The following is a 23,664-nucleotide window of genomic DNA, read 5'->3' on the forward strand; positions in this document are numbered from 1 at the left end:
ATGAGTTCATTCTTGAGATAATTTATCCTGTGTAAGACCGGGGAGCCAGCAGACTGGTGCTCTTCCAAGGCCACTTGAATCTGCCTGATTTTGTCCCTTGAGTTCAGAGATTTTTTCTTTTTCCATCTGCTCAAGGCTTTCCTGCATCTCTTTAATTTATCTGAGACCTTCACTTCAAACAGGGGGTGGTTAGTCAGCCAGGCCTTCTTAATTTCCTCTTTCACCCCTGGTTGATGCAGGAATCTTCTGTCAAAACGGAAGCTTCCCCTAAACTGATCAGCAGAAGAAATCAGTCTCACCATCACAGGCCTGTGATCAGACCCTCTCATATCCATAAACTCTTGATTCGATGCCGGGAATAACTGGAACCATTTTTTGTTACCAAAGCAGCGATCCAGTCTCGAGCGAACCCAGTAATCCCCTCGCTGACCTCCCCACGTAAGATGGTTCCCACTGCTTGGAAGCTCCACCATATTTCCAATTTCCAGCATAGTGTTGAAATCCTGAAATGAAGTCTCATTCCTTCTAGGGCCACCAATTTTTTCCCCGTTGTTTCTTATCTCATTGAAGTCCCCTAGCATGCACCACGGATCCTTCCTGTGAGCCCCAATTCTGGACAACCTTTCCCACACCTTCGCTCTGTTGCCTTGGACAGGAGCACCATATACACAAGAGACAAAGAAAAGGTCTTTACCAAACTGTACACTAAAGTCCACCAGATTCTTATCTACAAACTTGAAGCAAATATTTACAGAATTCTTCCAAAGAAGTGCTAGGCCTCCGCTGTACCCGACAGGCTCCACAGTCAGGATCCTATCGTAACCTAGCCACGTTTGCAAATCCACCAAATCATCACGAGAATGCTTAGTCTCCATCAAAAATAAAATATCTGGGAAATACTCTTGACGTATCTCCCGCAATCTCGGAATCACCAAGTCTTGTGCACGGCCCAGTCCTTGGCAATTCCAACTAAGCATAGTCGTTTTAGATACTGGACGGTCCCTCATTTGGGACCACCAATGGTTTCTTAAACCTTGCAGAGCTTTGAGATGGCTCGACATCTTCTTGTGCTTTCCTCTTTCCATCTGAAATTATCCCTTCACCCACCATTTTCTCTCCATCGGTCGGTACCTTAGCCACCCTCTTTCCAGCTGCTTTCCTCGTATAGGTACCCGGTCTCTTTCTCTGTTTAGCTTTCTTTGGAGTAGTCCCGGAAATGCTAGTATCAGAGATACCAACACTATAACCCGTTGAACTTTCCATCAAAAATTCTGACTGAGAAGATCCTCCAGGCCCCTGTATAGTTGGAGGTAAGGAAAGAATTTTCCCCGATTGCAGAGTTTTAGAGCCAGCCACTATGGCACTGGCCATTAGCTTCCCTTGTGCTGGATTTGGTGTTGCCTGCGCACTGAAGTCAAAGACAGTTCCTTTTCCTTTATCTAAGTTCGATGATAGCGTTGGGACCTGCTCCAACCTAAGATAAACTTTCTGACCAATAATATCATCATCAAGATCTTCCAGGGATTTTTTCACTCTTTCTTCTCTCGCCTGTTTCTCCTGACCATCTGCTGCTAAGAGGTATTGTCTCATTCCATCCAGAACCTCCTTCGCAATCTTCGGTCGACCAGAGACAGGATCCAAGCCCAGATGCTTGCTCTCAATAACTCCATGAAGAGGATCTGTCTCCTCCAAGGTCAGCAGAACTTCCGTATTCTTACTTTCTGCCGAAAAACAGGACCCCTTCGTTTGTACTTCCTTGTCTTTGCTAACCCATGGACACACAGATTGTTCGTGAGTTAACCTCTGGCAAGTGTAACATCTTTTTTGCAGCCTTTCATAGTCATACAGTATGTTTACTACCTCCCTGCCAGGAAGAGTAAGTCTCTTCGACCTTCTCAAAGGCTTCGAGACATCAAACTTCACAAACACTCTCACATAGTCTTTGATCTGGGCCTTTTCTGGATCATAGGGCACGTCAATAACTTGACCCGCAAATTCTCCCATCGCCATAATCGTTCCCGGCGTGTAGTGGTTCACCGGTATGTTTCTCATCTGTACCCAAACCCGTAGATACTGCAGATAGTCAGCCGGTGGTTTCTCAGTCCACCTCTCCAGGACAATCGACCAGTTGCTACTTGTATGGACCTTGCTTAGAACATCAAGAAGATCCTGCTCATACTTAAAGATAAACTGGAACCTTTCGTTAGACAGAGCAACTCCTCTCACCCTATTGTACAGCTTCCACTTGCGGGGCATGTCAAGGATTAGATCCGACATCCTTTGACACCTAGGGTTGAGGAGACGCCCTATTAAACTCAGCTCATTCCTCTCTGTCGCATAGAACTCCGGCCTATCTGGAAGAACAAAAGGTTCGTCTTCTTCCTCAATGGACAGATGCTTCAGTGCTTTATCCAGGTGAGTCGTCATACTCGAGATCGTAGCTTAGCGTGAGAGACCAGTCCCGCTTCTCTTCACCCAACTTTTGCAATCTTTTTCCTTCACACACTTGAGATTTCCAGAAACAGAGATGAATAGTGGATCTGAAAAAGCCCTCTTGTGAAGAATAAACCCTAAAATATCTTGCAGATTTGATAAGTTATCGATAGTAGAGTCTGGAAAGTGGTTAGATTTCTGAGTGGAAAACGTGTTTGGAATGAAACTAGGCCCCACAAATCCAAGAGAAGATCTCAGAAGTTGGAGAAAAAAGCCCAAAAGAGGGAAACTGCTAACGTGCACCGAGAGAGAAACTGGACTAAATGATCAATTACCTTTTAGAGGATCTCCTCTATACTATAGTACTACTATTTTTTATTCATAGTAGATTGTAGCATTCATTAAATGTGTCATTCAGTACTTTGGGCCATTGAAACCTGATTACAGCTCATGCATGATTCAGTGGGTGGAAGGCAACGAAAAAAAAAGTTGACGCCGACAAATAAAAAATTAAGAAAAAATCGGTGTGTATTGTGGACGACGATGACAAATTAGTATACAAGGGTCAATGGACAAAGACATAACTAATAAAGGCTAATTGAGGGAAAAAAAAAGATAAGAGTACTCTTATTGAGTTCATTCATGTTCTACACAGGAAAACAGTCAATTAAGGTTTAATAATAGAACATTCCTAGTCTAAAATCAAACATCAACCGTCATGACTCATGATAGTGATAATATCATAACATGAATAATTTAACTTTACAATGTTCAGTGAATGAGTGCACAATAAGTATTGAAAAAGTATATCTTTATAAGACCTAAGACGATTAAACTCGTTGATTAAATTGCAAAGACTATTTACCTTACTTTATAACTATTTGTTCAAAGCATTGGATCTTTTTAGAACAAATATTCCACTTGCTTATAACTTAGGGAAACCGGAAACCTCATTCAAAAGTATATTTAACCGTGTTCATGTTGTCTAAAATCAAAAACAAATTGAAGCTCATTGTTTTTTTGGTAACATGTTAATTGAGAGCTTATTGTTGTTATAATCAACATGCGTGTTGTCCCAAAAAAAATCAACATGCGTCTGATTTTAACTACCAAACTATATGTGTACAAAAAGGAAACCTGAAGCCTAGGTTATGTTCTGGCAAAAACTTTTAAGACAGACAAACAAGGTTTGGCTGTAACTAGGTTCGCATTTCTACCAAACCACGCAATAATTTAAAAAAAAAAAAGAAAAGCAAGTGAAATCCTCATAAACGTTTAAACATTTATGAGTTAACAGCACTTCCAACGGGAGATTCTATCTATTGGTAGAATACATATATGTATGTTTAGGATCCTAATGGTAGAATTTTCTATTGGAGATGTTTTTAATATGTATGTTTAGGATCACAATAGATAGAATTTTCTATTGGAGGTGCTTTTACGAACTATCGCGCATATATAAACTAATTTGTTCGAAATTGTTATGGATTTGTTAAGCAATAGTACCTACTCATGTAAATATAAGGCTATAGATGAACATTCGTGCAAATACAGCTAGATAAACGAAACTCATATCTTTTATCAGCAATCGAAGCAAAAAAAAAACTATGAAAGTCCGCGTTATCACTATTTGATTGTCGACGTTATTGAATCAATAGTATTGATGATGTAATAATGGACTAACTTTTTAAATATGAAGGGTCTTTTAGAACCCCACCACAACACCAATGGAAATACAGAAAACGACAACTTCATAATATAATCTTTGAATAAATATGGAGCAATGATATTACATACATTGCATAATAACAATTCGCCAATTGGTGGTTTTAGATGATCATAATTAAAATATTTAACATTCGTCTCTAGACGACACACAGTATGTAATTAAGTGCTTCTTATCAGACCAAGATGTGATTCGCACTAATACGAATTATGCGTTCTCATGCTATAGTTCGATCACGTAGATTTGGTGGTAACGTTACAAACTTATAATGATGTTTTGATTCATCCATTGTTTTAGGGTTTTGAACGGATTCAACGGCTCGAGAAGATGCGATTTAATGCATTGAAGTAGTACTTCTTAATTATAAGCTAGAAATTTATTACGTTCTAGCTTAGGGTTGCCGACTTAATTAACCAATTGATCTATGAATTAAAATACTTTTTGGAGCGGTGACATAAATGTTTAAAGCAAATTCTTTCTACTTATGAGTTCAATAAATCCAATAGACTGGTGACTATGTACTCTACCGTAGTTTCGAATCTATACACGTCGTGCAAACTGCAGAGTAAGTAATAGTGAAGAGGACCAGAGCTTCTTTTCCTCTCTTTTTTGGTGAATACAAAACCAAATCTCAGGAACTTCTAAGATGTCACATCACAAAAAGAAAAAGCAAACGATTAGAAATTAACATCAACTCGTGTTTCGCGTTATAAAACTTTGTAACAAAAAGAAAGCACCAGTTACAGCCACACCAACCTTTCTAGTAGGTAAGCAGCTAGCTACACCTTTATGGTGGGTCCCTCTCCCTTTCAAACCACACATATACGAGTGAGAGAATGTAAATATGTCCATACTTATTATATAAGTTAAGAGTTAATACTCTAAATACTGAGAGATCATTGAGGAGACTTGGAAACATCCAAACACTAGAGTAGAAATTTCACCAATTAATGGTACAGACAAGAACTATCTTTTCTAGCTCTTCTCACTCCTTTTGCCTTAAAGATATACTATTTTCGTCCTAAGTTTATATTATTTATATTTTATACCAACCCAAATCTCCAACATTACATTTCAACAAAAACAACCTACTCTTGTGACATTTCTTGAAACACTTAAAGAATGGTGGATGCGTTACTTGGTTCCGACAAGGAGAAGAAGATGGAAAGTAAGCAGCCAGTGTATCGTGGAGTCCGCATGAGGAGTTGGGGCAAATGGGTATCCGAGATACGTGAGCCTAGGAAGAAGTCGAGGATCTGGCTCGGGACTTTCCCCACGGCTGAGATGGCCATGCGTGCTCACGACGTGGCGGCTCTGAGCATCAAGGGAGCTTCCGCTATTCTCAACTTCCCTGAGCTCTCGGATTCTCTCCCTCGACCCGCTTCGCTCAGCCCTCGTGACGTCAGAGCTGCGGCCACCAAAGCGGCTCTAATGGACTTTGGCAACTCGACGGCGTTTCGTCACGCGAGGTGTGAGAGTGATATGAGCGAAACGGCGTCGTTGGGTAAAAGGTCGGAGAGTGAGACTAGCGAAACGGCTTCCTTCTCTTCGTCTTCGTTCTCTGTGACGAGCGTTGTTGATGAGGAGAGTATGGTCTCGGACGATTTGGTCCAGGACAGCATCGTCGAGTTGCCGAGTCTTGGAACGAGTTTAGACGAGTCAAACGAGTTTGTGTTTTTTGACTCGTTGGAGGATTTGGTGTTCATGCCGTCACGGTCACTAAGTGGTGCATTAGATGATTTTACGTATGACAATGATTCTCCGTTGAACTCGAGTTTTCAAGAAAGCTTTTCTTGGATGCACTTTCCCTGAAAAATAAATTAAAATCGTATTTTCTCTCTTTTTTTTATTGGTTTAATTTTCATGGGATCTCTATGTGTTTTTATTTGCGTGAGATATCTCCAAGAAAGATGATAAAATGTAAGTGTGTATACTCTTGGGTTTAGCTGAAATAATGACAGCAGTGTTAATGTTTTGAGTATTTTTGTGACCTTCCAGTTTTTCATAATCTTGCAAGATCAATAAAAATCTACTTGAAAAATTGTAGTGCTTGATCACCAACTTTCCATGTATTCTGATCTTTAACATACACCTTAATTACAAAAGAATGCAAACTAATTACTTGGAAGAAATGAAAAAAAAAACAATAAGGTGCTTGCATTAATAAATACAACCAATACATATCTCATATCTTACGTGTACCACAAAATAAAACTTCTCTTTTTGGTTGAGGTTAGGGAGCTAAATTAATCTTAATCAAACAAAAATTACATTATTAGGCAATTTATTAAGCTATAGTCTTTATTAGAATTTTGGTCGTTGAAACACGATTTTGCATTTATGTTTATTTTTTTGACATCGAAAGGAACGTTTCATTCTAATTTGCAACCATTTGACTAGTGGTAGGGACTAACCATCTTGGTGCAAAGCAGTGTACGTAAGGGAAGCTGAGTATGGAACATTTTTTGCAAGGCAGTATGTACAGAGATTTAAAATTTAAAGAAAACTAGTTGAAGAAGCTTTAATCTCGTTCAGTTCCCCTGCCAAAGCCGGCTAATCCTCCTCACTGTTAATGAGTTTAACAAGCTGCTCACAATCAGATTCAAAATGCACATCATCCTTTGTCTACTATTTATCACTTCCTGCCCATATCAGTCCTTCAGCCTCTGCGTGGAGATGAGTTTGAGCTTGTGTTCCACTTTTTGGGCCATAGAGTATTGACTTTCCATCTTCTAAGGCCATGACTCCAAGACCGATTGCATCCCTTTCACTTGTCCAGGAGGCATCGACTTGGCAAATCCATGTATTAAGAATTTGACATTGGTTCTCCTGAAGAGGGCATCTCTTAATTAGTTCACAGAGTTTGGACATTTTTTTTAATTTGTCCACAGAGTGTATCTCTTAATTAGTCCACAGAGTTTGGACGTTTTTTTTCTCCTGAAAGTAGTGCTATCACTAGTGGTTGGACCCCACCTGTTTGTAGCCTTGGAAGGTCACCTAGTGAGGAAACTGAGGCTGGAAAGTTGAACACTGAGAGTACATAACTCACAAACTTTGCTCGAGATGAGTGTAACTCTGGAACTGAGCAAGTTCTGGAAGTAGAAAGTATGGTTTTTGTTCAATAATGGTCTGATGAGTCTGTGGGAAAGTGTGTGACACCTGATTCTAGATGTGTGGTAGCATGTGAAATTGGGCAAGAAGAAAACTTAGGTCGTGATTTGAGATCTGTTTCCATAGGTGTTGTCAATGAAGTTGAGAGGGAATCAAAGTTATTTAGTGACACTAGGACAACTGGAGAAATTGCTGACAGTGTTCAGCTGAGCAGATTTTGCAAGCAGAACCGTGATTGTGAGGTGAGTTTTTTGTATGCTTGACGGTTAAGGTGTGTTACCAGGAAATTGGCAATAATTCTTCAATGGACCAGGAATAGTGATGATGGGTTATACAGGTTCTTCGGTTTCCTGCTACTAATTCAGATCCTTTTGTGGGAAAAGGAAACTTATGCTCTCAAAGTGGCACCACTGAAGACCTTCAGGTTCTTTATTTACCTCACAATAGTTGCTCATTTGACCATGTTCAGTGGTTGGATATGTTTTGTTGGATGTATTGTGAGTTAGCATGGAAGACTAATGTTCAATATGGAGAACATGAAGTGATTCTTAACGTGGAAAAGGTTTACTTCTTACAGTTCTGTTTGTTTTGTTTTAGATGTCTGGTTCTGTTGGGGTTTGACGTTGAGTCATTATGTTTTCATATACCGGCTTAATGTCTATAAGAAAATGCTTTCATGTTTCTTTTTGGGAGTCTTGTTTTAATTTGGTTCGCCTGGCACTGAAAGTTAAAAAAGCAAGGTTACTGATCTGATACCAGATGATTAGTGTGTAGTCGACTAATGTTATCTTCATCAGACAGGGGTGTGAGAATTTTAGGCCACTTTGTCTATTTCTAATAAATACATTACCAACATAATTATTTAATTATTTTTGTTCAGAACTGATTAGTAATATAATTTTTCAAGGTACCAAGCACATGTTTGATTGGTTTGTAATTAGGCATGGCCCAAGTGAAAGACCATCACTTGTATAAGAATACACAAACAAAACCGATACATGGATTCATATAAGGGATCATGGTTAAACATTCCAAATGGATTGCTACATAATTATGTTTCCATTCAGTAACTGTTAGTTTGCAATAATATCAACATCTATAGCTATATATGAGAACCCAGCTAAATGAGACTATTATTTCATCAGAAATTCCAGAAACTTTTCCAAAGTCATTCTTTAAAAAGTTCGCATTGACTTCCTTATTTTGTTTCATCTTAATTGTTGTTGTTCCTCTCCTTCCCTTTTATATACTATGATGACTAAACAAAACATAGAGTTCTATAAGATCCAACCCTCTAGATTTTTAGTGGGATTTGGTATAGAGATGTCATACTTCGTCTTTGCCGAGAAATTTGGAGAAAGCTTTTACAGTAACTTTTGACTTGCTAGACGACCAATCTTAGTACAATATTGGCTTAGTAGAGACTAAATGTTTATCACTGCTGTATTTTCAATGAAACCGAAGTAGTATATATTATTATAGGGTAGATAGATCTACAACGATATGGATCATTTTCAACATCACTTGGATTACAAATTTTGTCGTTTATGTTTACGCATAGCCGAAGCATATTAAACAAATATATATTATTCATCATAAGTTCATAACATACAACAGAGTTAAGGACCAATAAAAAACGTATATAAAAACGTAATATGTAAATAACGCACGTAAACGTGCCAAATACAAGGCCAATTCAATAGTAAATAATTTGATCCTGTATGCATCTCTGCAAGGGCAGTAACTCGAACGTTAGTGGTAATTTAAACGTTGATATTCACTAGATGCACAAGTAGTCGTCAATCTGTCCAAAATTATGCAAAGATATTTTCATATATATGCTCTGATATACACACAAAAGAGCTATTTTGAAGATTAACTTTCTTACAGTTTCATCCAAACAGATCCAAAACCCGATCATGGATTCTAAAATTACACAAACCAAAACAATAAAACAAAAAAGAAAAAACTTGGGAAATATATACCAAACTAGAAAGTCAAAACAAAACTACGACAGTTACCTATTATACTAGTATTTTCTAGATAGATTGATATATTTTGGTGTAACAAAAGTGACGCTGAATCAAAAGTTTTCTAAACCTCCTGAGCCATCATCCACCTCTGCAACCTCAGCTGTCTATGGAACCTCTGTATAAACTCCTCCGCTGCTCTGTCCACGTGGCCACTTTCCATAGTTCCGGTACTGCTAGCTACGTCAGGAATCACGGCCGCTGCCACGTGTCGTTCCCAGGCGGAATCTCGAACCTTAGGGAGCGTGTTGTACCGGACATACGCGTTGCGTTGGCGTTTGTTGATAAGCGGTTTGCGTGACCCGCTGCGTCGTCCGGTGGTGGTTGAGGCGTAGGAACGTCTCGGTGGGGTGCTGCTGCAGCTGAACTCGTAGTCCAGCTGGATCGGGACTGGTGAGATGAAGGAAGACTGGATGTCTTCGTAGTCGGAAGGACGGCACGTGATGCGGGAGTGGGAAGTTGATACGGCGTCGTTCAGAGACTTGCGTAGGGTCTTGCCACGTTTGGCGAGTAGCTGAGGATCGAGAGTTGTGAGGAGTTTGTGTCGTGAGGCGTCTGAGACCTTCTGGATGGTGAAGAGGATAAGCTTCGCGAGTCTTGAGAGCTTCTTGGTTGTGACTGTTGAACAAACTTCCATCTCGTGTGTATACATTATGTGTGAGAAAGAGAGGGTGGTGCTTGAGGCTGAAGGGATGGTATTTAAAGAAAACTTAAAAGTGGGTTAATGAAGAAACTTATGATGGTCTTTATATAACGGAAACATTATATTTATTATGCTGTAGGAGTTTTATCATAAATTAATATCAAGATGGGAAAAAGAAGTCGATGGGTTCAATAGTTATTATCTCAACCGTTAAAAACATTCTTGTTAAAGAGACTCTTCTAGTTTGAGTCTCCCACCATGGCATTGTGGAAAACAAATTAAATCTCTATGTAAATCAAAGTATTTTGTAGCAAACTATGAAATCTAGTGAATGTTATTGTAGTTTCAAGCTATCTAATAATGAACTTCCATGTATTCTTTCTAGGTCGTGATTATACTGTAGTAACTACAATTTGATAGGAGAACCGGCCCTCAACCCAAACAATAGAAGCAATGACTTCCGACCGCCTGTTAATATCAACAAAATCGACCACATTTTTCCTCAAAAATCAAAAATCTGTGTTTAGTGTAGTAGTTGAATAGCCCTTTCACATTTATCCAAACTGGGATTCTAAATCCCACCAACATATATTTTTTTTATTTTCGACCATTTTTCATGTTTACCTTCTAGCCTTAAAATTTTTAGGACATGCTCTGTTTGATACTAGCATTGTTTTATTAATAAACAAAAACTGTTAGTGTTTTTTTCTTCCAGAAAATAGTGACTTAAATTTCGTACATCAAAATATTGTGTTGCCCAAATTTAAGATCTTAAGAACTTGTTATATTAAAAGATCTATAATGGATTGTAATATATAAAATAAATAAAAATATAACAATACAAAAAAATAGCCTGTAAATTTGAATTCCACATGTGCTACTACGAATGAGATAAATATGAACTTAACATTTCAAAATAGAAACATATGAAACTGATTTGGAGTTACTATTAAAATGGAAATGGCTGAACTCGTAAACTGCCATTTCTGGATAGCTTAATCAGTGTCTCATAAATCTAACTGTTAGACTAGTGGAGCAAATATCTGGTAAAATACAGATACTGAAGATTGCTCTAGCCATCAACAAAGGCGACTCGACTCGATTTCTTAGAATATAAATCCATATTAAAGTAAAACAATATTTAAGTAGTGTAATGATAACAGCTGCATTATACAAATTTTATTTAAACTGTGTCGGTCTTTATGGATTTTAATAGTTTGTTACCTTTTCTTTTTCTGTGTCTTTACTTTAAATTTGTCAGGTAAAAAAAATAAAGGGACGAGAAATATATTAAACTATATGTTTCTTTCTTTTGGTTATGTAATTGTATTAGTCTCTCTAAGTTGTTTGCATATGCTAAAAGTGTATTACGAGTAGGGATCCATTGGTCATAGTTTGTTTTTATTTTAAATCAGAAAAGTTGGTTTTGATTGCTTTGTCGAAAGAGTTAATATCTTATCAAGAATATAAATAAACTAATATTTTTAGTGGAAAAAAAAATCATGAACTGATTGTTGTCTTCCAACTTGGATGTTCCGGGATCCCAAATTTCGTACACTTTGACGGGCGACACTAGTTTAGGTCGCAATTTCTGAAATGTCATTTGAATATTTTAGGTCGAAATTTTTAAAAATTTAATTATTAGTTAACGATTTATTGTGGCTGGTGGAAAGTAAAACTTATTATTGTGCTGCAAATTAAAAATCAGTAAAAATGAATAGTTTCAAAAGTAAAAATGCAATTACCAAATAACAAAAATGAATCGAGTCTAAAAGTTTGCTATAACAAAAACTACCAAAACAACTTTTATTTTTCCTTCTTTTGGTTAACTAACCAAAAACAAACACTGTGGAAATTTATGTTTTGTCAAAAAATAAACGAATCAAGTAAAATCTTTGATGGATGAATAGTGATCACACTATTACCTGATTTTATTTTGGCTAAACAATTTTACGTGACTTGTTGTGTTGATGATGTAAATACTGTAGTATATTTCTGTTGACTCTTCAATAAACCCTCACGTAAAGTTAAACATGTAACATCAACTTTTTGGTTTCTTTTATTTTTACCATTTATTTACTTGTTTGGATTCCAGTACTACGTAATGGAGTATAAAAAAACACCCCTTTTCATCATATTATATATAATTACGAGATAATTATTACGCCTATAAGAAGTGTGCATGAGCTGGAGATATAAAAGTCATATTATCCGATCAACATTAGGCCTAGATAATTTGTTTAGCAATGAGTGGTTAATAATTTGAACATAAAATTGTCATCATTAGGTATTACTAATTCTCTTTTATTTTTATCTGAATGAAATAGGAAGTCTATTTTAAGGTTTTAGGCAATTGATGGGTTTTGGATTATGATGGATATGTTAAAATGAAAGAACACGGGTCCTACTACTGCTCGGAAAAAAGAAAAGAGAACCTTTTTTAAAATTTTTAAATTTAGCACCTTCTCAAGCAAGGCTTAAAAGTATTGTCTTATATATTTCAAGAGGAATGATATATATTTACCTTATCACTTACTTTATTTGCATCATGCTTACTGCAAGAGGATACGATTTAACATCGTCACTTGGAAAAAGTGTGTATATATGTATATCTCATTTGTGGATCCATCTTGGTTGTTCTAAAAACTTTGGTACTCTATTTTATTACCTTAATGGATTTTAAAAGTTCTTTAGACTGTCAAAATATGTGTGCTACATGGACGATTATCTAACTTTCTTTTAAATGATATAATTTTCTTATTTCCAAAACTTTTCTCATGGATTTATGTTTATGCATCTCTTTGTAGTTCCAACTCTTGTACGTTTCCGTTGCTTCATAGTTGTATTAGTAATCCATTTAGCCTTGTTTTTTTAGCTTTCCTTGTATTTGAATCTTGTCGTTCAAATATGTAAATCGTGTATCAGATTTAATAATCCACTTTGCTATCTCTTTCTTAGTCGTTCAAAGCTTAAATTCAAAGTCGTGTATCAGTATTAGCAACAAAGAAAAGATTTTTAAATATCTAAGTAAAACACATGATCAGAGGTTGGTGAGTTCATACGGACACCGGATAATACGCAAGTTTTATTAAGTTTATTGAGTGATTCGAAAGCACTTCCAGTGGCCACAACATTATCCTTTATATTTTAATTAACAAAAAGATTTGTTATAGTTTCACTTTGAGTACTTATTTGTAAGGTTGCTGTGGACTTTGGGTTAGCTAATGATGGCTAAACAATATAGGATCCCTACTTTGCTACTACTATAATTCTAATTTCTCGCAGTTTCTTGTATTAGTGGAGTATCTTTGCAGTGTCGGATAGTGGGATTGAAAAGTTTTTATTTGGAAAGAAATCGAAATTTACAATATAATACAAACAGTTACTTTTAATTTTAAATGGTCCAAAGAATCATAATATTTTGTTAGCAAGTAGGAGGAACAATACAAATGGCTCATTTATAAATGACTAGGGTAAACCCGCCCTACGGGCGGGCAGATAATAAAAAACAAATTATGCAAATGATTTTAAATATCTAATTTATTTTTAACTAAAGTAGTACTAAATTTTATAGTTTTTACAACAATTTTAACTGTTCATTTTAGAAATCATATTTTCTAATTATTATAAAAAAAAAATTTCTTTTCGTTACACATTTTATAAAAACTTATGATTTTACGATGTAAAAAGTAACTTATTCATTATAACTACAAATATTTTAAGATAGATAAATAATAATATGAAATTATCGTTACTTTTTATACTTATACATGTTTTTTGAGAAAGAGTGTACATATAAATCTTTTTAGAATCTTATATGCATTATCATTTATGGAAATAAAGCTAACCATGTTATTTGAAATCAATATTACTGGCTAACTTATAATATATAATCCTGACGATATTTTATTATATATTATTATATTGATTGTTTTTTGTTATTGAATACAGTTTTTAACAAAACTCATTTTGCTCTTTCTAAAACAATTATTTTCTAATCGGTCCAAGTATAGCTTCGTTTATGGGTTTCACTGAAAACCTGAATAATTTTAACATAATAATTTAGATAATACCCAAAATAACTACCCACAACTATACCCGAGAGAGACACTTCCGGTCTCTATTGTGTTTAGAAATCTCTAATAATTTATGGGTTTTATTCTTCACCCTCGTTCGAGTTGATCACCCCTACAGTCTCGCTCTCAACACTATCATTAAACCATTCTGTAAACAATAAAAATGATCCATCTTCATTCTTCACCCTCGTTCGAGTTAACAGTCTTGACATGATGTTATTACTAATTAAAAACCATTACAGAACACCATTTTTGTGAGTATACGAATAAAAGCAAAAACTTTTAAATATATATATTATATATATATATATATATATATATATATATATATATATATACACACTTGCAACAAACTTGAGATTGATCTATTCACCTATTATGAGAGATGCAACAAAGTTTAGATTCACCAATAACAAAGTAAGATTCACCTATAACAAAGTACGGAGGATATATCTTTTCTTTCAACAAAGTTGCAAGGATACAAAACAGAGAAGAAACAATTTTGTTTTTCCAATGTTGCAGTATAAAAATCTGCAGAGATCGTGCAGAGGAATAAGCTTGATATTTTTTAGGACGAAATTCTTAAACATACAGAATCTGAATCCTCTGCTCTGGTCTCTGTAGTTCAAGTTGATCAAAGCAGAAACTGGACTTAACAGCGATTAATATAAGCCGGCCGGTCCTTTCTTCTCATGGCTTCAAAGTAATTACCATCCACACAAAGTATGCTTTTGTACTTATCATCCCCTAAATCCACCATAGTTTTTGAGTTCTCCCATGGTTTTCATACAACTGCATCATCACTATCATAACTAAAGAAACTCATATCGTATGGAAAGCTAGTAATGAAAAAACAAAATGTTATATGATTTTTACCGTTCATGGTCAAGAACTGCTACCACTTTGGGAGATCCAAAGTAAGTCCGGTACATCTGATATAAAAAAAGTAACATTCTGATATGCATCAACCAACAATACTTGTTCTTCACTATCAATGTTTACATCCTTACCTCATATCAGATTCAAAGGTTATTACTGTCGCCTTGTTCTGTCAAAAGCTCTTTTTGCTGAGGTTCTCCATGTAGTCAAATGTCTCTAACCCTTCAATCTGAGGGCTCCTTTGACGTTTCTAAAGAAAGCAATGTTGAGTCGCCATCTATAGCAATTTAGTTCCTGAACTCAAAAAGGAAACACACACAGAATTCAGAATGTATAAAGTTAAAGAACATAAAAGACATGATGATGGTTTACCTACACCTGTCAGGCCATTGCTTTAAGTCCTCATCTGATGGTTTGAGAGGAAGATCAACTAATGTTTTTTTTTAAGAACTCGTTTGAGTAAAGAAGAGGTATATTGTCATCGATTACCCAGATTTTGTTCCTTGCAAATCTATGTTGATCCAGTGAACCACAATCTACAAACTTTAGACACACACAGAAACAACTCAATTACAATGTTACATTCCAAAAGATACAACAATGACAATACTAATTTAAAATTACATTGAGGATAACAAATCTGAACGTACTTCCGCAGTGTTAGAGCAGCGACCGGATTTGATGGCTTTCAATCGGCAAGGAAAGTGTATGAAGTCGCCATCATCGGAATCAGATGTTAGAACTCTTCTGGATCGCGTTTGAGTTGTGCTGTCCATTGTTGAAGGATGAGATATTTAGACTCGAAACTTCGGCCGCTTGCTGTGGTATGCGAAGAGGGATAATCACGAAAAAAACTCAGAGTTAAACATGTATTAATCGAAGGTTGAGAGGTTACAGAGATCAGATCGGCGATTTAGCTTCTGGGAATTTCGTCGACTACTCGAAGAATATCGCGATTTAAAAAGTCCAGACGATTTCCAAAAGATAAAGTGATGCGTTTTAACCTGCGAAGCCCAAACCCATATAATCACGCTTTAGTGAAACGGTGGGATCCGACGTGTCGAATGCTCAGAGACTCAATTTGTGACATGGCGTCTGACGTGTCAGCAGGAGAGAAACAACTCTTCTTTATATATATAGATATAGATATTTATCAATCAATAATGAACTAAAGAACTTGAATAAGTAACAATAGTTGGAGATTTTTTGGGTTGCAATGTGGGTTACACATAAAGAGCTTTTGGACTGTGCATGAGTTGTGATTGGACCTTAGTTTTGGGTATGTAGGTTTATTGGGCTATACTTGGTTTTCTAACGAGGGTATGTATATTGCACGCTTGGCTTTGAGCATAAATAGCTTCGTGCTACCAAACTTCTTGATAAACATTGCACCAAAGCGACTAACTATACAAGTCATATCATCAAAGTGGTCGGTCACATGGAGCAAGAAACGGCTGCGTTAAAGTGGGAGGGAAAACAAGCCGTCCAGGTCAACGGGGTCACGGTGGATCAAGCCTGGTCAGTCGTCTCAGACTTCTGCAACGTCCACGAGTGGTTCCCAACTGTTGACACTTGTCACAGAGTGGAAGGAACCGATGGTCAGACGGGTTTGGTCCGATACTGCGCCTCCAACAAAATCAAAGACGAGGAAACCAAATGGGCTAAAGAGCGTTTGGTCGAGATCGATCCAGTCGGGCGGTGTTTGAGCTACGAGGTCCTTGAGAATAACGTGGGGTTCGGATCTTACGTGGCGACGGTCAAAGTGGTACCAGTGGATGGTGGAGATGAATCGGATGGAAAAATGTGTCAAATCGAGTGGTCGTTTATGTCCGATCCTGTCGATGGTTGGAAGAAGGAAAACCTTGAATCCTACGTGGGTTTTTGTCTTCAACATATGGCGGATAAAATGGAAACGAATCTGTAAAACCTTTTCTATGCTTTCAAGTTTTCATAATAAAAATATGTCCAAATCTCTGTTTTTTACAGTGTGCAATCTAGTTGGTGTTTTCGTGTTAAAAGGTGAAAATAAAGATAATTTGATTTGGTGCTTTCTATCGTCTATGATTGTATGAACTTCAATATTTTCCTGGATTTGTTGTATTTGGAGTACTCTGATTAGTACGTAATCGAAGAATTAACATATTCCTCAAACTTTTTATGTTGATAGCCTGGTCCATTACATTTAGCTTGATTTTTATGTTCATTAGAGCATGATTATTGCAAGTTCCTTAAAGTTTGGTCCTTAATACACATATATGTATATGTATATATTATATATGCGTATATAATTGTTTGTTAAGGACTTTACGAAAACTGAAACCGTTTGGTTCTTAATTAAATAATTTTCGGTTTTGGTTTCCGTAAAGTCCTTAACAAACAATTATATACGCATATATAATATATATATATATATACATATATGTGTATTAAGAACCAAATCTTAAGGAACTTGCAATAATCATGCTCTTAGATCTGGTTTTCTAAAAAATGAAAGATATTTCAGAAATATATTCTAAAAGATTGTTAGCCACACAAAAATATTCTATATGTACACATACTCCCTATCTCAAAGAAAAATTTCTTACCTTCTTTTATATATTTTACTATTGACAAATTAAGTTTTTAAAGAGAAAAAAGATTCGCTAACAGAGAAAGGTTTCATTTTCTTCACGTAGAGGATGGTTTGAAGTATATGTTACAATTTAGAAAGAAAAAAAATCCATACCAAAAAAGGATTATAGCACGTAACATTTCATAACTTAATTAACAGGCTAAAAAAATAATTGTTGGGAAAACAAGAAAATAAAATAAACCTTTCAAACCTAGAGATGATATATAGTCATAAGTTTCCGACTATATAACTAAATACAAGCTTACTAAGAGTTTTTTTTCTTTTTGACTAAAAAGATTACTAAGAGTTATAAAAATATATATCTCTGAAGAAAACGTCTCTGTGTTTTGATAATTAATGTAAAACTTTTTTTTTGACCAGCATGTAAAACTTTTTTTTTTAAATCAGATAAAAACCAGTTGAGGAACATGAAGCATATACAATGAAGGATCTTCGTCGTCGTTTAAACCATTTCCATGCAACAGCATTTTCGTACTCTCTCCATGCTTGACATGCATGTTCCCCCATCAGAGCCGGCCCTGAGATATGTAAAAAGAAATTTTGGAAGTCTAAATTTTTTTTTTGGAATTCATTTTTATATAGTTTTTTCCAAAAATTCTCAGTTACTCATGGTCCAGAGCCGACCATGTTCTCCATCAATAATTCAATATTATTGTTAATTTACGGCCGTATAATTATGATTTATTGTACCCGTAAAAACACAGTTTTCTATGAATATGTTTCAGTATCGAGTTAGTTATGCTTAGCTCGATTTAGCGTACCATTTGCATTATCAGAGGGAAGTCGGAGGATAAGGTCTTCTTCCCGTTGTTTACGAAGATTTTCTTCTTCTCGAATCTCGAGAGTGATATCTTGAAGCAAGTCTAAACCAGTAATGTACTGCAATGATCAAACCAGTCCACTTCCTCGTTAGAAAAGTTGTAACTTCCGAAACTGTGCAAGTATCGTTGATTTTTAACATATCGCTAGGCGCAAATCATATGTTTAGTAGTTATTCAAGTTATTTGTAGACATAACAATATTACTTTAGAGATGGCAGATGGGCTTATGTTTCTGTTTATAGTGGGTCACTGTTTAACTAATTTCTTTGTTAATTTGGGCTGTAGTATAGATTCTTCATTAATTGCATTTTGGTCCAACACCAGGATCCAAATAGAGTGGGGTTCATGGCTACTATTATGAAATATCAGTTAAGCTATGCTTACAATTTCTGTGGTAGTTATGAATTCTAGGTCCACTGGCCTTTAATTAATTTCCGAAAACAATTTGAGAGATTAGTAACATTCCAACTAGGATATGTGTTACTGGTTAACACTTAAGCTACTAAGCATTCAAGCAGACCATTTGGACAAACAATATCCAATTTAAGTTTTTGTTTTTACATGTGGGAGTAGATTTTTTTTTTTTGCATGTGGTTGCTTTATCCATTACTAAAGCATAGTATATTGCTAGTCACAGTTAAAAGAAAACCTACATTGATAAAAGGCTGCAAAAGATTCTTCTGGTTCTTTTTTTTGTTAAGATTCTTCTATTTCTTCTTCGGAGAAGCCTAGTAAATACGTGTCTGGTTTGAAGTATCTTTGAAGAATAACGTTCACCGTAAACACAGTAAAACACATTGTTGTGAAATAGATTACACACAGTAAAACATCACAACATACTTGCAAAGCTTATATTACAATATAACTATGTGAGTTTACTAAAATGACAATGTTGTGATGTTGATGTCATGTTCTTGTTTTTCCAAAGTTTTGAGAGTTTTAGAAGGGGTTCAAATTCTACACAAAGATCCACTCCTGAGATCATGGTGGAGACTAGCTTATATAAGGAGTGGGTTGTACATGGACGATTAAGGCCACTTCAAATTGACGATGAACCAAATAAATTCCAGGATTCAGTCCTGGTTTGGTGTGGTTGAAGAGATCAGATTCCATCTCATGTGTAGACATAACTCATGGACTTTGTTAATTTGCTGATTTAACAACACCAGAAACAAACAGAGTTTTTTTTTTCACCATCACTCAAGGGCTTTGTTTTCTTTTTGTTCAGCAATAGTTAATATGTTAATTATAAATTAATAGTAAATGTTTATTGGTATTCACCTCCCCTTGTGTTTAAGCAAATGTCCCCTAGAGACATATGGTAATTATTGTGATATTAATAATACAAAAGAGAAAAAAAAAAAAGAGAGAAAGGAAGAGTATAACACAATAGTCAAAGTTCCCTCTGTTTTAGCTGTCTTCTGTCTCGTTCTAATCTCACATGAACCATACCTTTCTCTAACATCACTCTCCCTTTACACAACCTCCCAAAAATAGACCTCTCCTTCTCTTCCTCTCCGTTACATTCTTCGCTCACCAAAAAAGCCTCTCACTTTCTTTCCTTTTCTCTTTCATTTATTTACTGTAATAACCTTCTCTGTTTTGCCCCAATGGAACAACAACAACAGCAACCACCAACTCCGGAGCTCCTCCTTGTCGCCGGTAACGCCGACTCTTTCGTCGTCGACGACCTTCTTGACTTTTCTAACGACAACGGCCAACCTGAAGACGTATTTGAATCCTCTCCTGACTCTTCTGTCGTCTCCGCCGGTACACTCGCCGATAGCTCCAACTCCTCGTCGCTTTTCACCGACGGCAGTTCGTTTTCCGACGACCTCTGTGTTCCGGTACTTTTCCAAAACTTTTTTTTAATCTAATTCACGCCTAAAGGGCTCACCTTTACCATGTTTATATGTTAATTTCATTTAAAAACCACGAATTTGTAAATAGGTCACTCAAAAATTCATTTTCATGATATTTTGATATAAAATATGAAAAACTTGAGTTTCTTTTTCATAATTATAGATACTTAATAATAATTTTGAAGCAGGTGACGTATTTAGATTTAGAATTATTAAGTAACATTTTTTTCTTCTTTCTTTTGATCATCACTTCACTTATCAGTGTGAGGACTTAGCTGAGCTAGAGTGGCTATCAAACTTCGTGGAAGAATCATTCTCAAAAGAAGACCAAGACAAGCTCCAGTTACTATCCGGCTTACAAAAACCTCAAACCACCGGTTTAACCCAAACCTACCAAACTAAACCAGAACCAGAACCCGAACCAGAACTGGATCAAATCTTCATCCTCACCGACACCGATGACTCCAACGTTTCTTTTCCCGCCAAAGCGAGAAGCAAGAGATCACGCTCTGCAGCCTCCACGTGGGCCTCCCGTCTTCTAGCCCTCGCCGGCGGCTCCGACGAACCCTTTCCTAAGAAGAAACAACACCACAGAGTCATCAAAGAACACGACTTCGCCGGAGAAACCGACGGAGATAGCGGAGAAGCCGGAGGAGAGAGACGGTGTCTCCACTGCGCGACGGACAAGACGCCGCAGTGGAGGACGGGGCCGATGGGACCGAAGACGCTCTGCAACGCGTGCGGCGTGCGGTACAAATCAGGAAGGCTCGTGCCGGAGTACAGACCGGCTTCGAGCCCGACGTTCGTTACGGCGAGGCACTCGAACTCGCACAGGAAAGTGATGGAGCTCCGGCGACAGAAGGAGATGCGAGACGAGCATTTGCTGAGTCAGCTTAGATCCAACGGTGAAGATTTCTTAATCCATTGTAATAACAACCACGTGGCTCCTGACTTTAGACACTTAATCTGATCCACGTGGATAGATTCACAAGAATAAGTTCTTTAATCTTTTCTTTTTTTTTTAGGTTTTTCCTGTTTTTTTTCTTCTCGCTTTTTAACATCTTGTTTGATTTTATTTCATGCAGAACACTAATGATATTTTTAATAAATTTTTATTTTCTGTTCAAAATAGAAAACTGTATTAAATGAAAAAATTCATAAAATAGTTATAGACAGGGTAAAAACGAGTTAAGAGATCATCTCAAGTTCTTAACTATGATTTAAGTATCAACTTGTTTCCACTTTATATATTTTAAATTAAATGAATAGTCATGAAAATAATTGAAACAAATCAAATATCCAAAATGGATAAATCCAAATAGTTGTTACTCCTTTTCTCTTCCTTTGTTATTTGGGTAAAGTATCCACACATACATGTGTACATTTCTTTTATAGATATCATGCATATTGGTTACAAAGAAGATCTATTATATACATTTCGATTTAAATTATATTCAGAATACGTTTTCGGGTTACATGTTACATGATGGTTCCTTGGTGAACGAAAAAGACCAAATTAATATTTCTAAACCGGATCCATTATATGTGAATGTGAAACATGTAAGAAACTTAAGTATGTACGTATTTGCCATGTTCGAGATTATTGTTTATTTTGTGTCCAAATTTAATGAAACAGTAAAATATTATTCACCCAAAAAACACCGAGATCCAAGGTGGATAATCACTCATTTTGACAGATGGGTTATTGTAATTTACGTAACCTAATTATTATTCCCTGAACTTTAACTTTTTTTTTTCCCAACTGAGTTTTCATTGATACTTTGATAAAATACAAAGGAAGAATACTTATGCTGGCGGAAAACATGAATTTCCCCAGAAACTAAACCCACAAGAGGAGAACAACAGTCTAAGAAACAGACCACTAATAACCAACAGAAACATTAAGTTATAAACTGGAATCCTTCGACTAAACCAAAACCTAACAAGACAAAACAGACTTAGTTATCTTACTATCAGCCGGTAGTCTTGCCAATCTGAAGGCAAGAGAGCTGGAACCATAGAAGTACTTTAACTTCTTTCACGTTTTACATTCTGACAATATTCGAGGAAATATATATGCTGCTTTATTTTAATCTGAAATATATTTAGTAAAATAAAGGGACAAATACAAATTTGGTCAGCACAGAAGGAGTATGCAAGTATCTATCTTATTAAAACAGAAACATTATAACTTCTTTTAGGTGGATTTTAAAGTTGGATTTTATGTAATTAATGCTATATTAATCTACTTATTATTAGACATGCCTTTTTATAAATAATTAATATCAAACATTACCATAGTTTTTCACTTCTTACCTTATTATTATATCCACTACGCATGTTTCTTTATATTACATATATTTTACTATAAGTTAGATACATCCACTAGCATATTATACTATAAGATAGATTATTAATAATATATCTACTAACATATAATACTATACGACATATTACTAATAATACAATATATTATTTGTATTCATTAACTTGCATCTATCAATATTAGCAATACTACGAAGACGACTAACTCTATACTTTTAACCTATAAACCATGATATACTAATTTATAACAAAAAATGATATTACTGTTATAAATTAGTTTTTATAAAAAATATTTATAGCAGCAATTTGTTACATAAGATAAATTTAATTAAGACCCAAATCTTTTTTTCTGTTCAGAAAAAAAGAAACCTACGAATATATACCATTAAGTTAGCCAAAAATATTCCGAATAAATAGTAACTCTCACCAACCAAAAAAAATGAATTAAAAATATAACAAAAAATATTATGTTTGAAATTTAGCTCACTGGATCGGTATAAATATGTTCATTTCAGGTATGAGTTTTTCGAGTTCTCAACATTTGGATCTAAGTAGGTATTTGGTTTTTTTTTGTCCGGGTCGATTTTTTTTGGTTCCGGATCATTCTAACTTTTTATATTATAAATCTTAAATAATATACAACATGTATATAAAATATGTGAATCAAAAGATAAACCCGCGTTATTGCCTTAAAAAAGGAAAATGGAACTTACATTGACGTGCTCGTCACATGCGTTATCATGCAAACCTAACCAGCAAGTGGGAGAAATTTGGTTTACATAATGTATATATAGATATCTCTTAGCCAGCGTTATATATTGTACTTGATATATTGATAGATGTACATAGGCAAAGGTCCACGGACTGTACGTGAAATAAGGTTATGTCTAAACTATATATAATTTGCTTGGTTATCGTATATATAAGAAAAAGGTTGGACTACCTGGCCTCTCCTTGTGCAGTATTCATCACATAGTAATTAAGGTTTCTTTAAGCCTTTAGTAAAAAAAAAGTAATTAAGATCTCTTATTCACTTTCACGTTAAGCTGCAAAATACCTCTAAAATACTAATATGAATAAAGGTTCACTATAGCTAGGTTACTCATAATAAACATCGAGATCCATC

General features: G+C 35.6%; 5 protein-coding genes and 1 long non-coding RNA gene across 10 annotated transcripts; 3 read left to right on the plus strand and 3 right to left on the minus strand.

Annotated features, from left to right (window-relative positions):
- Positions 1-984: 984 nt before the first annotated feature.
- On the minus strand, positions 985-2,427 carry LOC108849635 (uncharacterized). Its single transcript, XM_018623223.2, has one exon. The coding sequence runs from the start codon at positions 2,425-2,427 to the stop codon at positions 985-987; it is 1,443 nt and encodes a 480-aa protein (XP_018478725.2).
- Positions 2,428-5,036: 2,609 nt separating this feature from the next.
- Positions 5,037-6,151, plus strand: LOC130511476 (ethylene-responsive transcription factor ERF043-like). Its single transcript, XM_057008493.1, has one exon. It carries the CDS (start codon positions 5,282-5,284, stop codon positions 5,969-5,971), a length of 690 nt encoding a protein of 229 aa, XP_056864473.1. The 5' UTR covers positions 5,037-5,281; the 3' UTR covers positions 5,972-6,151.
- Positions 6,152-9,120: 2,969 nt separating this feature from the next.
- On the minus strand, positions 9,121-9,993 carry LOC130510803 (uncharacterized). The gene has a single exon (XM_057007466.1). The coding sequence runs from the start codon at positions 9,950-9,952 to the stop codon at positions 9,365-9,367; it is 588 nt and encodes a 195-aa protein (XP_056863446.1). The 5' UTR covers positions 9,953-9,993; the 3' UTR covers positions 9,121-9,364.
- Positions 9,994-14,403: 4,410 nt separating this feature from the next.
- On the minus strand, positions 14,404-15,876 carry LOC130510527 (uncharacterized). Of its 5 annotated transcripts, none has more exons than XR_008944199.1 (5): positions 15,549-15,876; positions 15,275-15,441; positions 15,030-15,192; positions 14,896-14,951; positions 14,404-14,811 (listed from the first exon to the last, which is right to left on the minus strand). It is a non-coding gene; the product is annotated as an uncharacterized LOC130510527 (long non-coding RNA). The 5 variants fall into 5 exon arrangements; XR_008944195.1 differs by having other exon boundaries at positions 15,271-15,441; XR_008944196.1 differs by having other exon boundaries at positions 14,404-14,822; positions 15,271-15,441.
- Positions 15,877-16,292: 416 nt separating this feature from the next.
- Positions 16,293-16,914, plus strand: LOC130510972 (lachrymatory-factor synthase-like). The gene has a single exon (XM_057007729.1). It carries the CDS (start codon positions 16,337-16,339, stop codon positions 16,820-16,822), a length of 486 nt encoding a protein of 161 aa, XP_056863709.1. The 5' UTR covers positions 16,293-16,336; the 3' UTR covers positions 16,823-16,914.
- Positions 16,915-19,772: 2,858 nt separating this feature from the next.
- Positions 19,773-21,304, plus strand: LOC108851814 (GATA transcription factor 9). The gene is made up of 2 exons (XM_018625282.2): positions 19,773-20,198; positions 20,476-21,304. The coding sequence occupies exons 1-2, from the start codon at positions 19,962-19,964 to the stop codon at positions 21,181-21,183; spliced, it is 945 nt and encodes a 314-aa protein (XP_018480784.1). The 5' UTR covers positions 19,773-19,961; the 3' UTR covers positions 21,184-21,304.
- The last annotated feature ends 2,360 nt before the right edge of the window (positions 21,305-23,664 follow it).

The sequence above is a fragment of the Raphanus sativus genome, chromosome 4, assembly GCF_000801105.2.
Source record: "Raphanus sativus cultivar WK10039 chromosome 4, ASM80110v3, whole genome shotgun sequence".
Taxonomy (NCBI): Eukaryota; Viridiplantae; Streptophyta; class Magnoliopsida; order Brassicales; family Brassicaceae; genus Raphanus; species Raphanus sativus.